Genomic DNA, 19,210 nt, shown 5'->3' on the forward strand with positions numbered 1-19,210 from the left:
AGCAGCCGCAATGGCCGAAACTGTGCCAATCCGAAGCCAGGAGTTAGGAGCCTCTTTCAGGTCTCCCAAGCAGGTATAGGGTCCCAAGGCTTTGGGCCATCCTCAACTGCTTTCCCAGGCCACAGTCAGGGAGCTGGATGAGAGGTAGGACTTATGGGAATTAGAACTAGTGACTACATGAGATCCCAGCACGTGCAAGGCGAGGACTTAAGTCACTAGGCTACTGTGCTGGGCCCAGGGCTGATTTTGTGGTACAAGAAGTCAAACTGCCACCAGCAATGTCAGCATCAGAGCACTGGTTCGAGTCCTAGTTGCTCCACTTCCAATACAGCTCCCTGCTAAAGCACCTAAGAAAACATAGGATGCTTAGAGACCTACAACTTACATAACAGATCCAGACAGAGCTCTAGGCTCCTAGTTTCCATCTAGCCCAGCTGGTTAGCGATCCAGTGGAATACAAGTTATTCTCTCTCTCTCTTTGTCACTCTTTCAATAGAAATAACTTCAAAACTAGCTAAAATTGTCTTATGTACTTCCTAGCATGACTAAAATATTTATTTTTTAAAAAAATAATATTAAAAATAAGTTTAGGGGGCTTGGAGCAGTAGCTTAGTGGCTGAGGTCCTCGCCTTGCTTGCGCCGGATCCCGTGTGGGCACTGCTGATTCATATCCCAGCTGCTCCACTTCCATCCAGCTCCCTGCTTTGGCCTCGGAAGGTGGTAGAGGATTGTCCAAGGCCTTGGGACCCTGCACTCACATATTCATAGTTCAATGCCTTCCAACAAAGAAAATTCCAAGCCTGAAAGCTTCCCTGAAGAATTACACCAACATTTAAAGAAAAACGAAGAACAATTCCACACAGACTCACATAGAAACACTTCCCAACTATTTCAATGAAGCCAACAGTACACTGTTACTAAAACCAGAAATACTAAAAGGAAAACATACACACAGTCAACACCCTGATGAACACAGAAACAAACTGCTCATCAAAACACTACCCAATTAAATCCAGCATTACATAACATGAATAATACAATGAGCCCCAGACATCAGTGGGTTCTCTAGCCAAGGATTTAACAACCATGGATGGAAAGGGAAGCACAGTACTGAACATGCAGATTTTTCCCTTGTCTATACCCTAACCAATACATTATAACAACTATTTACAAAGTGTCTACAGTGGACTATACAGTGAGCTGACTTAAAGCATAAGGACAGATATGCCTGGGATATAGGCACGCAAGACATCATCCTATCCAAAGGATTTTGGCATTGTACAGGGTCTTAGAGCCAACACCCTGCAGGCACCCAGAGCACAACTGTGTGTCATGACCAAATCAAGTTTATCCTGGAAATGCTGAGCAAGTCAATCAGCATCACTCAGTACACCAGTAATAGGACTAAAACGTACTAGGTAACCTTATTCTCATCCTGATTATCTACCTACTCTGTGAAACCTTTTTTGTTGTTGCTGTTTGGTTGGTTGGTTTGTTTTTTGCCAGTCAATTCATAAGGCAGAACAGCTGCTGAGCAGTGAGCAGGGTACCTGGTCTACCCTCACTGCTACTCACTGAACACTTCTCAACTAAAGAGGATTTTATGTGTCCCACTTGGCTCCTAGCACTACCACCAGCACACGGTCGTTACACTTGCTACCTCCTCTGCCCACGATGGTCCCACATCTGGCTCATTTTCATTCCCCTGAGAGCAGTCTTCCATGGCTCCCTCACTGCCCTTGAGCTCACCCTGCTTTGCTTCACAGCATGTTTCACCATCTGCGAGCTCTTGAGGCTGGGGCTTGCACAGTGGTCAGTTAGGACATCAGGTGGGATGCCAGCATCCCCTATCAGAATGTTCCAATGTCTTGCTAATGCACATCCTGAGGGGGAAGGGAGAGAAGAGGGCAGAGGGCAGTGGCTCAAGTTATAGGTCTTGGCCACCAACACAGTGACTCAGATGGAATTCTCAGCTCCTGGCCATCTGGATAGAGAACTAGCCAATGAGGGGTTGTCTCTCTATCCCACACACACATGCACATTCTCTCTCAATAAACAAAATGAATGTTTAAAAATGTGAAAAAGGATTCTTTATTCATTCATTTGTCCATCTCCTGCACGATAACATAAATCCTACAAAGGCATGGCCATTACCTGTCTAGCTCCCTGTTACGCTCCCATACCTAGAATGCCAAGAAACTTGGCATGTACCAAGAAACTTTAAAAAGTTTATGGAAAGTGGAATTAAACCTGAAAATAAAAGTTTTCTGAACATGTGTTCCATCATGGGCAAAACATTTTTGCAGGTGATGACACGAGCCCCTGAGTTTATTCCTGAAACTAAGCCACTGGCAGACCAGCCCCATGGCTTCAGCTTTTTAAATGTTCTTCACTAAAGGAAAGGAATGCCTTTTCCAGATTGGTTAAGACTGGGGAAGCAAAACAAGCCCAAGCAGGACTGGAAGGTGGCTACCAAATGACTGCCTGACAGAAGGACTGAGCAGGACCATTGTCACCGCAGCAAAGACCTCTAGGAAAGCATTCTAGCTTTTTCTGCTAACGCTGCAACGGACTTTCTCAAAACAGTAATAATAATAACCTTCTTAATAAAAAAGTGTCATTGTTCCTTGGCTCTATGGAGTCAACAAGCCAAACACCCTGAGACTCCCCAAAATGGTGGCCATGACCTTTGCTCCTGACTGCTCTTTGCTATACCATTTCCACCTCCCGATAGCCACTGGTTTGACTGCTTCCTCGTCAGGATTCTCCTGGGAAAGCCACGATTTGGGGCCGGCACAATGGCTCATTTAGCTACTCTGACTGCAAGCACAGGCATCACAGAGAGGCACCAGTTTGTGTTCTGGCTGCTCCACTTCCCTTCCAGCTTCCTGTTTATGGAAAGGGAAAGCAGCTGAGGACAGCCCAAAGCCTTGGGATCCTGCACCTGCATGGGAGACCTGGAAGAAGTTCCCAGCTCCTGGCTTTGGATTGGCTCAACTCTAGCCACTGCAGCCGCTTGGGGAGTGAAATCACTGATAAAAGAACTTCTTCTCTGTCTCTCCTCCTCTCTGTATATCTGACGTTGCAATAAAAATAAGCCTTTAAAGAAGAGCTGAGTCTGTGCACACAGGACAGGGCATATGTCTGACATCATGGCTAGAAAGACACCCAGGCAGAACCAGGATAAACATGGGCATCAACCACAGATACAACTGTGTTGCATGTTGCACTGCCATGCAATTCCACAAAGGGATTGTAACCTGCAAGGTGGAGTTCAGGAGAAAGATATACAGACTCACAAACTGCACTAACAGAAGTCAAACAGGTGCCCTGTATAGCAAAAGCAAATGTAACTGTTAATGGAGATACAAGAAGACCACATGCACTGGTATCCCATATAGGTACCAGTCCATACCCCGGCTGCTCCACTTCCCATCCAGCTCCCTGCTTGTGGCGTGGGAAAACAGTCAAGAACAACCCAAAGTCTTGGGACCCTGTACCTGCATGGCATACCTGGAAGAAGTTTCTGGCTCCTGGCTTCAGATCGGGTTACCACTGGCTGTTGTAGCCATTTGGGGAGTGAAACAGCAGATGGAACATCTTTCTGTCTCTACTCTCTGCAAATCTAACTTTCCAATAAGTAAATAAATAAATAAATCTTTTAAAAATAGGTTAGAAAAATATGTCATGATTTAGAAAAATACTCCTAAACAGAAAGTATACAATATTCCTACTGGTATTATCATATACCTTTTATCAAAAAACACATAAGTATATTTTGTAAAGATTTATTTATTTGAAAGGCAGATTTACAAAGAGAGAAGGAGAAAAAGACAGAAAGAGATCTTCCATCCACTGGCCAATCCCCAAATGGCTAAGTCAGACCTAGGCCAGGAACCAGGGGATGCATACAGGTCTGCCACGTGCAGGGTCCAAGCACTTGGGCAGTGCCCTGCATTCTTCCCAGGTATATTGGCAGGGAGCTGGATTGAAAGTGGAAAAGCCAGACTTTAACTGGTGCCTATACGGAATGCCAGCTTGGCAGGCAGCAGCTTTACCCACTATGTGATAACACCAGCCCTGAGTATGTTTTTGAAAGTATGAAAATATTAAGAATGATACAAGAAGCTGATATGCTTGTGTAAGAATTCAATTTTTTTCTGACAGTCTAGTCAAACAACTACAAATATTTTTAGTTTGCTAATTCAAGCAAAAGGTTTACATGTTGAGATGAGACCATTTACTACCATTCTTCCTGCCTGCTTGCCAACAGAGTCAGGTATAGGGAGTCCAAGCCATGAGCAGAAGGAAAGCTAAAAAGTCACTTCTCTGCAAGAGGCTCTTCCATCTTTCAAAGCAAGGTTGCTACGAATTCTGAGAGTAATACACCATGGATTAATCTAAGAGTAAAACTGCAAAACCGCTATAGCAAAAATAATGTAAAATGTCAAAGTCTGGGGCCTGTGTTGAAGCACAGTGAGTTATGTTGGCATCCCATACTGGAACACTAGTTTGAGTCCCAGCTGCTCCTCTTTGAAACCAACTGCCTGCTAACATACCTGGGAAAGCAGAAGATGGCCCAAATGCTTGGGTCCCTGCTCCCTGCCAGCCAGTGAGAGACTCAGTGTTTAAGGCTCCTGGCTTCAGCCTAGGCCAGCCCTAGCTCTGCAGTCAATTAAGGAACGAATCAGGATGAAAATCTATCTCTTCCTTACCCTGTCTCCCTCCCTCCCTATCACTCAGTGTTCAAGTAAGTAACTTTTTCAAAAATTTTTAAAAATAGAGGAAACACTAACATTGAAGATTTCATTTTTAGTCATTCTCCTCTTCTTATTTCTCTCATGTATGACTTAGGTACATGGTCACTTCTTTGTTGCAATGAATACCATCAAGCTTGGGTGACTGTATTGTCTTAAAATAGTGGGTTACTTGATGTTAGGGACTGTGCTAATAATAAAAGTACTTCCCGTGTAATCCCCTCTCGGCAAATCCCTAAGGGGATCCTTAGACAGGAATTAATTACTCAAAAAGGCTGGGTGAAGAGAGAGACTAATAAAAGTTAGCTAACTTTCCCAAGGTCACAGCTACTAGTAGAACTGGAATTTCAACACCTGTTCTTCTGACCATAGAAAAACAATGAACTGTGATAAGCTATTTTAATACTTAAAATGCACATTTTTTGCTTCCTCAAAAAGTCAAGCAGGGACAGGCATTGTGGCACAAAGACTTAAGTCACTTCCTGCGGTGCCAGCCCCCTTCTTAGTGTCCGTTGCGTCCTGGCTGCTCTGCTAATACACCTAGGAAAGCAATGGAAGATGGTCCCAAGTTTTGTGCCCCTGCAGCCCATGGGGGAGCTTTGGATGGAGTCTCAGGCACCCAGCTTTGGCCTGGTCCAGCCTTGGCTGTTGTGGCCATTTGGGAGGTGAACCAAGGGATGAGGACCTCTCTCTCTCTCTCTGTCTCTCTCTCGCTCTCACTGTTGTTATCACTCTCACTCTCCCTCCTTCCTTCTTTCCCTCCCTCTGTTTGTAACTCTACCTTTCAAGCAAATAAATACATCTTTAAAAGCAATATAATAAAACAACCATACATCCCAGCAATTCCACTCATAAACATAAACCTAAGAGAACAGAAAACAAATGTTCAAACAAAAAAAAACAAAAAACAAAAAAACCCTGCACATGAATGTTCATCGCAGCATTATCATGACAGCCCAAAGGCAGAAACAACTCAAAGACCATCAGCAAATGGACTGAGAAACAAAACATGGTCTAGCGACACAACAGGCTATTATTCAGCCAGAAGAGGAGTCCTGATAAACGTTACAATTAGATGAGCCTCAAAACCACTATGCTCAGGAAAAGAAGCCAAACTCACAAGGCCACATGTTGCAAATTCCATTTCTATGCAGAGCCCAAATTTTACAAATGCATATTCAAAGTGGAGATATGGCTGTCACAGAGAGCAGGAGGAGGTGGGGGAGGGACCACTTAGTGGCTCCCAGTTTCTTGTGGAGCTGAGGAAAAGCTCTGGAATTAGACTGTGCTTGGAATTAACCACACAACACCAACACATGGAGCCAGGAACTGCAAACCTGAACACGATTAGAATAAAACAGTGAGTCATGTGCAATGTGGATTTCACCTGAATTAAAATATGTTTGGCACAGTAAAGACAGTAACCACAGGTTTTGCAAAGCTCAACATTGCATGCTGTTACACAAGTATTCTAGCTGAAGACAGATGGAGACCAGCAACCCACCAATTCTGCCTGCCCCCACAAGTCAGGCATGTCAAAAAAACCCAGTGTGGTTCACACCATGAGAGGAAGGGCCACTGTATTCTACCACAGACCTGCCTTTTCCAGCTCTGACTACTTAGCTACTCTGTAAACAACTCAGCGTCCCACAAGAAGAGGGTCATTTGATGTTTCATAAGGCAACTCTTACAAGCTTTTCCTTAAAAAGGGACTGAATCAGAAGCCAGGGTCAAAGTCCCCCAAAGCGCAGGAAGCCAGGCACAGCAAGGGACACCTCTGACTTGCCCCCATTCGTTCCTCAGGCTTCTGAGTCGTCTAGCAGAAAATCTAATAAAATGGCATCTCCTATGATCAGGTGGGGGTAGAATGAGTGCTTCCTGGTGGTCACCTCCACTAAGACCACAAGGAAGTTAAGGTGCAAAATTTACTTGATTTACCTTAACTTATATCATAGCTCTTGACAAAGAGAAACATTCTTTTCCAAATTATTTCATAATCTTCATTTCATTTAAAAAGTAGACAGAGAGAGACAGAGAGTCAGAGAGACAGAGAGACACAGAGAGAGAGAGAGAGAGAGAGAGATAGAAATGTAGATCTTCCACTTGCTGGTTCATTCCCCAAATGCTCAAAACAGCCAGGGCTGGGACAGGCTGAAGCCAGGAGTTGGGAACTCAGTCCACACATCTCCCACATGAATGGGAAGAGCCCAAGTATTGGACAGAGCCTTCATCTACTGCTTCTCAAGCACAGCATGTACATCGGTGAGAAGACACAATGGGAACACAAGAGATGGGACTCAAACCACATACTCTGATTTGCGATGCAGGCATCTCAAGCAGCATCTTAACCGCATTCTGCCATACATTCACCATGCCAAGTTTGGTTTTGTTACACCTCTTGTAAAATGCTGAAAGCTATCCATCGATCAGCTCCTGTCCCTGAGGCACCAAGTGGAACTCAATGACACTGGGCACCTGCCTCACTGACAGCTCCTCCAGCAGGTCCCTAAAGAAGCGGGCAAGGTGCCTGGCTCAGGGAAGCAGCCAATGAACACCTATTACTGTACCAAGGGTCACAAGTTTTATCAGGACAGTGCTAAAAAAGTTTCCAGGAAATAAAAAAGGCAGAATGCAGGACTTGTGCTCAAGTATAAAAACTTATTTCACAAGTAAAATGGAGGCGAGCAATAACATCTAAAAGGCAACCAGAAACAGCACAAAACATCAAGATGTTCATGCCAGGGAACAGCATGTGCACCTGCTAAGATCCCAACGATGGCATTCGGCCCCTGTCCTTTATTCTAGTCCCGAGACAGTGCATAATATTAGTCAGGCTCATGTCTCCCAGGGACTTTGCATACCAACAACAACCCTTTCCTTAAATATAAAAAGCAGCAATTGGTAAATGTAATCATTGCACATGAAACACAATTCTAGTGATTTTTAAACTAAAAGGGGCAAGAATAGCATGACTGCTAACCATAAATATGGGGTAAAACATTCCACAGTAAGGACAATGCAGACAAAGTGGATTAGGAAGTTTGTAAAAAGCTCTAGACCTGCACAATAAGCTGTATGCGAGAAGAAAAGGGAAATAAGTAGCAAGAGAATGTACTGCAAAGTCAAGAACCCCAGGAGCCTGTGGCTCAGGGAAAGCCCCTTGTAAGGTGGCAGTGTTGCCCAGGGGTGTTCATGGAACAGTGTGCCTGGACACTGAGGGGTGGGCCATGCAGAGAGTGAACAGAGGCTGGGCTAGGGTCTCAAATCCCAATTCTGAATCACTAGCAAGGAGCTCTCTTCTCTTCAATCCAACTTCACCACTCCCATCCCCCCAACACCACAGCCACCCAGAGGAAATACAGCTGGGGCATGGAGGCAGAGAGTGAGGGTGGTTGCCTGGAGCAGCACAGCTTGGGGGGCTAGCTTTTCATCATGCAAAGCCAGTTCACCAGAGACCTCAGGAAGCTGAGAGCTGCAGGCCGGCTGCAGCCAAGTGCTACTGCTAATTGCTTCATGACAGACCAGGGATTGGTCAGGCCGTCAGAGATGCAGTGAACCTGAACCAAGAGCCCCCAGGAGTAGCAGGGGTCTTGCTTCCACAGGTTGTAACACATACCACATCCGCCTGGGTGCCAGCAGGGGCCAAAAACACACACATCTGCTGGGGGCTGAAGCTGAGCATGACCTCCAGGGCTTGTCCGCACACCTCAACTTTACCCATGGCCCCCCAGAATCCCCTGAGAGTAGATGGAGCACCAGAGCTGCCAAGCATTTGCATCCACTGGTACTGAGAAACCCCACCAGTTACAGGGGACACAAGACCCCTGAAACCTCAAACACCAAGATTCATTATAAAACGTGCCTAGGGTCAAATAGGCTCAATGAAACAGCAGGGTGACTTCACAAAACCCCAACATCCCACACACGAACCAGCACCAGATCATAGGGCAGCACTTCTTACTGGCTGGCCACTCCTACCCTGCACCACCGTTGGGACCATGTCCCAGTACCAGCATTTCAGGTTACTATTCTTTAAATTGCTGTGCTATGATTTACATATTTATTTTAAAGGAAATCACAGTGTAATGGTAAATAGAAAACAAGTGTCACTTCACCACTATAAGGTGGAGGTGGTAGCTACAGAAAGAACCCACAACACTTACACAACATTAGTAAATTCTAACAGAAAGACACGGGGCTGCTTGCTGTTACAATGGGAAACAGGCTGCTGCTGGGGAGGTATTTCAGATGAGCACCACACTGAGACCTCTCTGACACCAACAGGACACAGAGAGCCGAGAAGAGCTGCACCCCTGCTTCTGATATGTTTACTGTTGGGATCACACTCAGGATGAAGTCACCTGCAGCCAAGTAAGCACCACCAAGCAAGGCCAGTCAGTCCTCCAACTAAACCCTTCCCCAAACTCACTCTTAACCATTCATCCCAATACCTCAGATGGAAAGCAAGCCCACCCAAGACAAAATTTGGGAAACATTCGGCAAGGGAGGTGGGACAATTTGCTGACAGGGTATTGAAGGGACCAAAAGTCTGAAAGACATTAAAAGAGAGTTTGGGATGACGTCAAATCACAGACACAGGGGCCCCCGTGTGGCACACAGGTCTTCACCACCTGCCATGCAAGCGTCCAGTATCAGAAGTGGTCCCAGTCCCAGCTGCCCCGCTTGTGCTCCAGATCCCTGATAATGTGTCTTGCAACGCAGTAGAAGATGGCCCAAGTATTTTAGTCCCTGCTGCCCACATGGGAGATACAGATGGAGTTCCAGCTTCGGCCTAGTACAGCCTCAGTTGTCCTGGCCATTTGAAGAGTCAACAGCAGATGGAGGATCTGACTCTGTCTCTTCCTCTACCAGTCTCCCTTTCAAATAAATAAATGTATCATTTTTAACAACTCCAATGAAGGTGAAGTGGCAAGAAAAGGAAGAGGATGGTTCTAAAAAGAGCAGCTTCACTCAGGAGTAAAATGCATACAAGAGCCACGCCCACTGATAGAAGGAGGTGCTACCCATAAGGCTTGGCCTGTTGCCAGCTCCCCACTCTGCACCTTGTACTAGTATGTGAAAACCATCTTATTCCCATGATCTGCAAATGTGAGCAGAGCCTGCACACTGCCCTGTCATGTAAGTTAAGGTCTGTTAAGCAACAAGGTCCAGCACAAAGAGGAAACCCACAGTTGGCACTTAAGGATCCAGCTACTCAGTACCGCACAAGAATTGCCAGGCAGAGACCCAGAAGTTCACCACCTATGTCCTCCAAATGAAAACAAAACAAAACAAAACAAAACTAGACTTCAGGAGATTGCAAGAGAAAGGAGGAGAGGAAAGGGGATGAGAGGGAGGGAGAGGAGAGGGAATGGGAGGGAATAAAGGAAGGAAGGGAAGAACACAGATGCATCACTAAAGGAACAGGTGCTGCGAGCCTGAAGTAGCAGAGAATGATCAAAGAAAATCAAGATGTCCCAAGAAGCAGCACCGAGGCCCCGAGCTCTATCTCCTACAAATCCAACTCCACACACCCTGGCCCCACAGTAAAGACAACTGTAGCAATGCTAGTGTGGCTGCTGGTTTTGATTTTCCAACGTAAAATCAACCTATGGACAAAGCCTGGAAGGTCTGGTTACCATTATAAAACAGTCTGCAAGCACAGCACACACCCACGTGTAACACACACATGTAAATTAACAAGTAGTACCCAACAGGTATACACATTCCTGGGATAATTTCTCACGTTCACATTGGAATCTACTGATTATGCCAAAATTTTAATATACCAGAAAATAAAGATTCTGTCTGCTATTTAAAATCACAGGAGCAAGCATCATGGCACAGCCTGTTAAGCCACCACTTGGGATGCCCACATCCACATTCCTCGGGTTTGAGCCAAGGCTCTATCTCCAACCCAGGCTCCTTCTAATGTGTTCCTAGAGGCAGCAGAAAACTTGGGCCCTGTCATTCTGCAGCTGACCCAAATGGAGTTCCTGGATCCTAGCTTCGACCTGACCCAGCCTCAACTGTTGTAGGTATTTGGAGAGTGAACCAGTGCAGCTCAATCTGTCTTAATCACTTTCAGATAAATAGGTCAAGTGTAAGTGTGTGTGTGTGTGTGTGTGTGTGTGTTACAGAGAGAAAATTAAAACTAAGCAAACGCATGGAAAAAGTTTGGAAGAATGAACACTAAACTATCAACAATGGTTATTTGGTGAGATTAGTTGTCCATCTTATGTATTTGCATAATTTAAAATTTTTTTCTATTCATCTATGTATTTGAAAAACAGAGAGAGATTAAGAGAATGTTCCTGCTTGTTGGTTTGCTCTTTAAAGATGTCCACAACACCAGGGGCCAAACCAGGAGCCCAAGATTCAATCAGGCCTCCCAAGCAGCTGAAAGAAACCCAACTCCCTGAGTTATCGCCACTTCCCCCAAAGGTCGGCACCGGCAGGATGATGGGGCCAAGCAGAGGAATCCCACCCAGACCCTCAGCTGGGGTCTTCACAGCTGGGATCCAACACCCACTCCTAATGCTTCTAGTTTTATAAGTGTGTCTCAGTTTCATAATAAGACAAACAGAAATAGTATTAAAATTTAGCTTTGAAGATTATCAATCACATGTGATAATTCACGTAAGATTAAGTGGGAAAAAACAATATAATTATATAGATACTTTATATATACACTGCTTTTCTAAATGTTCATACACATACACACACACACATAGAAGAAGAAGTTTTACATAGAGGGTGGACCAGGCCCTGGGTACAGCAGCTAAGATAGCTCTTGGGATGCCACCTGCCCTCTTGGAGTTCCTTGGCGCCAAGTTCTGGCTCTGCTCCAGATCTGAGCTTTCTGCTAATGTGTATCCTGGGCCGGCTCAATGAGCTGAGTGCTAGGCCCAGCACAATGGTTCAATCAGCTAATCCTCCTCTTGCAAGTGCCGGGATCCCATATGAGTACCAATTCGTGTCACAGCTGCTGCACTTCCCTTCCGGCTCCTTGCTTGTGGTCTGAGAAAGCAGGAGAGGATGGTCCAAAGCCTTAGGATCCTAGGCGAGATCTGGAAGAAGCTCCTGGCTCCTGGCTTCGGACTGGCTCAGCACCGGCGTTGTAGCCACTTGGGGAGTCTATCAGTGGATGGAGAATCTTTTTTCTCTCTTGTTTCTCCTTTTCTCTGTAAATGTCTTTTCCAAAAAAAACTTTTAAATCCTTAAAAAAAAAAGTATGCGGTGGGGAATTGGGTCCTTGCCACCCTGTAAAACATCAGTTTCGGGATCTGTGCTCTTGGCATCCTCCTGGTCTAGTCCTAGCTGTTGCGGGCATTTGGGAAATAAAGCACCTGACATGAGACCCCTCTCATTCTCACACAAATAAATACAATGAAACTACCAAAGGAATCAATTCTTTTTACAACAGCAATACATAAATCAGGATCAAGTCTGCACATTACAATAAAATGGGATTTTACATTTTGTTCTTATATTTTTTCCATCCCCCAGTAAGTCTTAGAAGCAGTTAATAAATCCCCTTGCTGTGTGCCTGCCAAGAGCCTTTGATTTGTTTACCTACCAGTGGTAAAGAAACAGTACACCAACAACATTCCCAACCTACTTGGCCAAAGCAGGTGCATTCCACATACTAACATCCTGCCCTTTCTACTGCACCATGCTACACCAAGGGGACGGAGAACAATGTCAATGTCAGTCAAAGTCCTAGGGAAAACACCCAGGGAAAAGCATGGTAATGTAAATAATGATAAAAGAAAAAACTCCAGGAGACTCTCATACTCCCAGTGTGCCTTAAAGCATACTTAAAACCACTAAAGCAGTTATGAAACAATTTTACTTAACAAGCAACACTTTTTAAAATTCTCTGGGAAAGCATTTTCAAAATAGCTTGGGTTAGATTCTACCTCCATTACTAAACTTGCTAAGTTGAGAATGGAAAAAGTTGGAGAAGGAAGATACCTACTTGGTTACGGGAAAAGGAAAAAAGGAGCAAACAAATAAAAATAACTAAGACACCAGCTGAGACAAAAATAGCCCAATTAGGACACATCACTACTGGATGCACACTGGGTCTTGGTTCTGCTGCAGGAAGAAAGAGAGAAGACTTGTGGGCTGACGGTCAGCAGCAGCAACTTGGTAGAGCAGGCATGCAGACAGCTGCAGCTGCCTCAAGGGCAGGGAAGCAGTGGTCAGGGACTGGCACCCAAGCCGTGCCCCTGGCCTGAGCCACAAGTAGTCCACAGAGACCCAGGCACGAAGGGGGCAGAGGAGGCAAACATCTTGAAAGCTGAAAAGCTTACGTGTGCAACAGAGAAAATGCAGCCAGGCTGGGTTGACCTTTCAGCCCGACCCCTCACTCAGCCCTTAAGAAAAGGCATCACCGCCCGGTGTGGTGGCCTAGTGGCTAAAGTCCTCGCCTTACAAGTGCCAGGATCCCATACAACACAAGTTTTAATCCCAGCGGCCCCGCTTCCCATCCAGCTCCCTGCTTGTGGCCTGGGAAAGAAAGCAGTAGAGGATGGCCCCAAGCTTGGAACCCTGCACTCAAGTGGAAGATCTGGAAGAAGCTACTGGTTCCTGGCTTCAAATCAGCTCAGCTCCAGACAGACAGAAGATCGTCCTCTCTGTCTCTCCTTCTCTCTGTATATCTGAATTTCCAATAAAATAAATAAATAAATCTTTTTTTAAAAATCTAAAAGAAAAAGCATTACAATGTCAGGACCTCAACTTTGTCATCTGCAAACTGGGGAGAACAACCTTACCTGCCTCACAGGTTGTTCTGAGGTTTACCAAGGTAATACATGTTACCTGCTTACATGTGTATTCTGTAAGCTAAATTAGTAACACATTTATTTACCAGTTGCTGGAAGGGATTTTACAGAGGCACACGGAATGCTCATTTACCTCACAGTCATTTTTCCCTTAGATTTGTTCTAAGGTTTACACCGCCATTTTCTGTGACGGGCACTAACTTTACATTGATTGTGTGGCATGAACAGCAGAAAAAAAAAGTAAACATGCTTTAGAAAAAGACAAGTCTAGGTCTTATCTCAGCTCCTGCACATACTAACTTTGTGATCTTGGCAAATTATCTTCTGAGTTGCAATACAGTAGACTTCTTTATGGAGGAAAGAAAAAAAAAACTGTCCTCATAGGGCTGCGGTAAAAATTAACTGTAGTAACATAAGTAAAGCAATCTTTTCTCCCTTTAGCTCAATTGCTGGTGGAATCTTACACTGGCACAACCCAGTAGGGTTGGAATTTAATAATACATACTGGTTACTGCAAGGTAACACACCTCACTAATGCCTCTTTCTCTTCTTAGGAATACCTGAAAATATTGAGATGCTCTCAGAATACTGTTACAGACAAACAGGGGAAGAGGGGGGAAGCAGCGGGGAACACAAATTTCTTCAGACATAGCATACTGGGGAAATGTTGGTGTACAAGACACAGAAACAGAACCACATGGAACGGGAGTCATTAGCGTTATCCGTTAAAAGGTTTTGTGGAACGAACTTACAAAATAATATTTGAGTGGGATGGTTTATTTTTACTTATGTATTAAGAGTATTCACTTTTACATTGGAAAAACAATAAATACCACTTTTATTTCTGACACTGCAGTGCATTTTGGAAGATTCTCTGATGAACATGTGTTCATTTCACAATTTTAAAAATCCATTACTTTAGGCCCAGTGTGATGGTCTAGTGGCTAACATCCTTGCCTTGAAATGTGCCTGGATCCCATATGGGCACCAGTTTGAACCCCAGTGGCCCCGCTTCCCTTCCAACTCCCTTTTTGTAGACAAGAAAAACAGTAGAGGATGGCCCAAAGCCTTGGGATCTGCACCCATGCGGGAGAAGCTCCTGGCTCTTGGCTTTGGATCAGCTCAGCACTGGCTGCTGTGGCAGCTTAGGGAGTGAACTAGCAGGCGAAAGATCTGTCTCTTCTCTCTATAAATCTGCCTTTCTAACAAAAATAAGCCTTTTTTTAAAAAAAAAATCAATTGCTTTAAAAGAAGAATATAAATGCATCAGAGAAGAAAATTACCTGAAATGATAACCATAGTTTTGCTCTGTTTTCCACCTTTTTGTCACATGATTAATCTCACTTTCAGAATGAAAAGAAACATTTTTAAAAGCATTTTGCCTCATGTGTCTTTCTCCTTAATTCATGTGTCTTCCTTTTGCAGAAAGGTTCTGTAACAAATGGATGGGTACACTGCTTCACACCATTGTCCCAGCTGCCCAGCACTCTACAGGAACTTCAGCCTCTGCCGCTTCCCTCGCTCCCTAACTCTCCCCTATCCTGTTGCCCCCTTACCCCATGGTTTATCAAGTATGTAACAAATGCTTGTTGAATGAAGGAAAAATGAAGAATCCTAAAGAGCAAATTTAACATGCAAGCACCATTATGTGCCACAGAGCATGGCAAATATACAGGTAGAAGAAATGGCAGGGGTCAACAGGTGTTCTCCCTTGGGAACTCAAGAGAGGAAAGTGGACTTACCAAATGCCATACAGCTTCTTATGGAACGGTAATTACCTCCTTCTCAGTGGCTAACTTTGCCAGGAAAACATTCTAAAGCAAAGAACCTGCTGCCACTACCCTTGCTGGATCATCAGCCTCGAAAAAACTGTTTAAACTCCAATGCAGAGATAATGCAGAACAATGAGCCGAGGCTTGCTCGTGACCATGTTTCTTGTTCACAGCCTACAGTCCAAGGGGAGGACAGAAAGTTCTTGGAAAGTAGAAAAAAAGATAAGCTGATGCTGGACAAAAGAAACAAAAATTGAAATTCATGCATGAAAAGAGTCTTCATAAAGTTCATGAAAAAATGGGCTCTATGAAAAAAACTAGACACGGATTTCAAGAGATTGGTACCAAAATCAAGTTGTCAAAAAAATGTACTTTACTTGCAAGGCAAAGAAAGAGCATTCCTCCATATGCTGATTCACTCCCAAGATGGCCATAATAACCAGGGCGGGACCAGGTCAAAGCCAGTAGCCAGGAGCTTCATTCGAGTCTCCCACATGGGTGACAAGAACCCAAACACTTGGGCCAACTTCTGAAGCTTTTCCCAGCCCATTTGCAGGGCGCTAGATTAGAAATGGACCCAGCAGGCCCAGTGCAATGGCTCAGTGGCAAAGTCCTCACCTTGCACGTACCATCCCATAGCGGCTTGTGTCCCAGCTGCACCACTTCCCATCCAGCTCCTTGCTTGTGGCCTGGGAAAGCAGTAGAGAACGGCCCAAGGCCTTGGGACCCTGCACCCATATGGGAGACCTGGGAAAAGCTCCTGGCTCCTGGCTTTGGGTATGTTGTGGCCCCTTCGGGAGTGAACCAGCAGACAGAAGATCTTTCTCTTTGCATCGCCTTCTCTGTAAATCTGTCTTTCCAACAAAAAAAAAGAAAAAGAAAAAAAAAAAAGAAAAGAAAGAAAAGAAAAAGAAATTGATGCAGCATCAGAGGTGATGGCTTTAACTGCTACACCACATATCGGCCCTCCCCAGACCAATTTATCTTTTGATTCCATTTTCCACCAACTTTTTAAATATACTCAAAGATTCCCAAAATATGTGTTGAATGAGCATAACCTACCCTTACATTTACTGTAGAAACAGGACAGGATGACTGAGGCGAGGGGTCCTCTCAGCCTTGTCCTCTCTCTGGGCAGCAAACTGGTCCCCAGAGTTCAACAGTCACGACAGGGAATGAATATAAAATATAAACAGTGCCATAGGTAACAAAATATTACCTTCCTCAGAGTACAGTTGACCAATACACTCTAATGACTAATGCACTAGTAAGCAATAACAGATTGTTTTTATTTTCATTTTTAATATGTATTTTGAAAAAAACGACAGAGTTGAAGCATCAACTTCATCAACAGTCATAACGATTTTTATCCAAAGCTACCATGGAGATTATAATCACTGATGTACCATGCTGTGGGACCATCCTGCGCAAGGTGCCATAAATCGAAATCATGATGGAACCAGGGAAAGGTTAACGTGAGAAGTGAATTAAATCTAAAACCTACACTGGTGGCTCTTGACACCAACACCTTCTGGGCCAATGGCACGTGTTCTTGAGATACGGACAACACAATCAACATTCACAACAGGACTTATCTGCGGAGGAACGTTAGAAGTTTCCCTATTCCCACCACATCCACTTCACACGTCTAGAGATACTCAGTACCAACAGGGATGAACCAGTGACAGAAACCATCGCTCTGTAAACACAGCTGCTGGAATAGAGGCTGCAACAGAGCCTGTTCTCAGGGCAACTGGCTAACCTGTCCGCTTTCCCCAAAGTCAAGTAAACCCAGGAGCTGCTATTGGTACCCTGCCGCTGTCCACCACCGAGGCCCCTCCAAGGGCCACAGCGACAAGTGGCAGCAGAGCCTGCGCTCTCGGCCAAACGAACTTCCCCAACTTTTTTTTCTCTCCACTGATGAACCGAAAGCTCCTCAGGGAGCCGGGGGTTAAAAAACTGAGTGAAACCGAGAGGTCCGCTCCAGAGGCGGCTGAAATTTGCATGTCGGGAGACTCAATGAATGGAGAAAGTGACCAAGAAAGAGGGGGCAGGCTCCCAGCGTCGCCTGCAGCCGGTCGGCCTCCTCTTCTGCCCTGCCACACGCGCCCCAAAGAGCAGAAGTGGGCCGGGACACGACAACATGGGGTATCAGCCTGCTCCCAACTGCCCAGCCTGCCTCCAGCAGTCCCTGGGCTCCTTATCGTTGATCCTCAGGGGGTGAGGGCGAGGGTCACGATTCGGGGGCCAGACTTGGTGCCCGTTCGCCCTCGAGGCTCCGGTGGGGGCGGTGTCCGCTGCCCGCCCACCCCCTCCAAGGCCACGAACTACCTATAGGTACGGACGCGAAGATGTGGAGGGTCGGCCCGCCCACTTCCTTGAAGCCGGGGGTCTCGGCTTGCCCCCCAACCTCCTCAAGCAAGGGCTCAGGGGCAGCCAGGACGGCGGAGGCTAGTACTCACAAAGCCCACTGGAGCCGGTGCTGGTGAACATGGTCCCGCTGGGCTCGGAGCCCCGCGGGGCGCCAGGGGGAGGGGAACCCGGAGGTGGCGAGCCCCGGCGACCGCGCAGGCGCACTCCCGGCGCGCCGAGAATCCGGCGCGGCGAGGCCACTCTAGGGCACGCCGGCGGGACTGCGCGTGCGCGGCCAGGGGACGCGCCCACCGGTCTGCGCCCTCCCTTCCTGCTGGGGAGGGGAAGTGCGTTTGGCTTCGGAGGAATCTGCCTCTCTGGATTTTCCGACGGCCGCGCCCTGTGTTTACAAAAGGCTTGCGCTAGGACTGAAAGATAATCCCTGGGAGCGAAGGGCCGTGCGCAGCACCGCTGCCCACACCCTGAGGAGCCGCGGTGGTCACGGATGGCTCACGGTCCCTAACATTCCCTCAGACGGACGTTCGGCGCGTCCCACGCATGCTCAGTCTTCCCAAATAACCCCCGGGCCGCGCTGCCAGCGGGACGGTGGACAGTCGTCTCGCATTCCGGTGTTTGGGAGAGTCCGAGAAGTCTGGGACGCGGCTGTGCAGACGGGGTACCGGCTGGACGCTTCTCTGAGTGGCCGCGGGCCCGTGCAGCTGTCCCCTTTGTCCCCGCGTTGGTCTCAACGCGAGTCCCACACCAGGCTTCAGTAAGGTCCGAGTTGTCGCGGCCGGGCGAGTCGTGTTGAGGGACTTATCTCCTGTGGGCTGCTTCGTCTCTGTTTTTTTGTTTTTTGTTTTTTTTTCCACTGCAGAATGAAATTACTCTTTGCTCAAGTCCATCCGCAGTTCTTAAAAATGCCTGAAAGCCCTACGACACAATCGTTTCTAAAACGTTTTCAAAGAATACTTTAGGGAGAAAGTAACTACCGTGCAAGGCTGTTTCAAGAGGACAGGGCTGCGAAAGTATATACAGAATTAGTTTAAAAAAAAACTTGGCGAGTGTAAATCTGAAATTCTTTCATGAATAAAAATCCCTGCGCCCTCAGAAGCTTTAAGGACCCAAGTAGTCACACGGAAAAGAGCTAGAAGGAAGGAAAAAAAAAAGTTTCATTCTTCAGACTTATTTGTAAAGTCTTTTCACAGGCTTGAAATGCACATTATATTTAGCAAGTTAGTTCAATTGAGTTTCTTGGTTTTTTTTAAGAGAAACAGTTGTTTATGTTTGCAGAAGTAGTTGATGAAGGGGGAAAAAAAAACTAGCCTGCATAAAACAGGGACCCTCAAAGTCGTGGATGGGGTCTCTGATCCATGTGGCATATAGCTCAAAAGGCAAGACTGTTTTCATAGCACTGCAAACTGTTTTTCGGTCCCTGTTCACGGGTGGGTGTGTCGTGGCACTTTCCGCAGTGCTGGGGGAAGACCTGCCGGCCGTGTGAACTAGCACTTTCCACTTGACCCTTGCTGAGGTTAGGCAG

At 46.0% G+C, this 19,210-nt stretch overlaps 1 protein-coding gene across 1 annotated transcript in view; it reads right to left on the reverse strand.

The window, feature by feature from the left end:
• Positions 1-18,022, reverse strand: part of UBAC2 (UBA domain containing 2) — a 154,987-nt gene extending 136,965 nt beyond the window's left edge. Inside the window, exon 1 of the mRNA XM_012926824.3 lies at positions 17,781-18,022. Within this exon, the coding sequence (XP_012782278.2) occupies positions 17,781-17,811 (31 nt within the window). The 5' untranslated portion in view covers positions 17,812-18,022. The remainder of the gene's footprint in view (positions 1-17,780) is intronic.
• Positions 18,023-19,210: the final 1,188 nt, after the last annotated feature.

The sequence above is a fragment of the Ochotona princeps genome, chromosome 12, assembly GCF_030435755.1.
Source record: "Ochotona princeps isolate mOchPri1 chromosome 12, mOchPri1.hap1, whole genome shotgun sequence".
In the NCBI taxonomy this organism is placed as follows: domain Eukaryota; kingdom Metazoa; phylum Chordata; class Mammalia; order Lagomorpha; family Ochotonidae; genus Ochotona; species Ochotona princeps.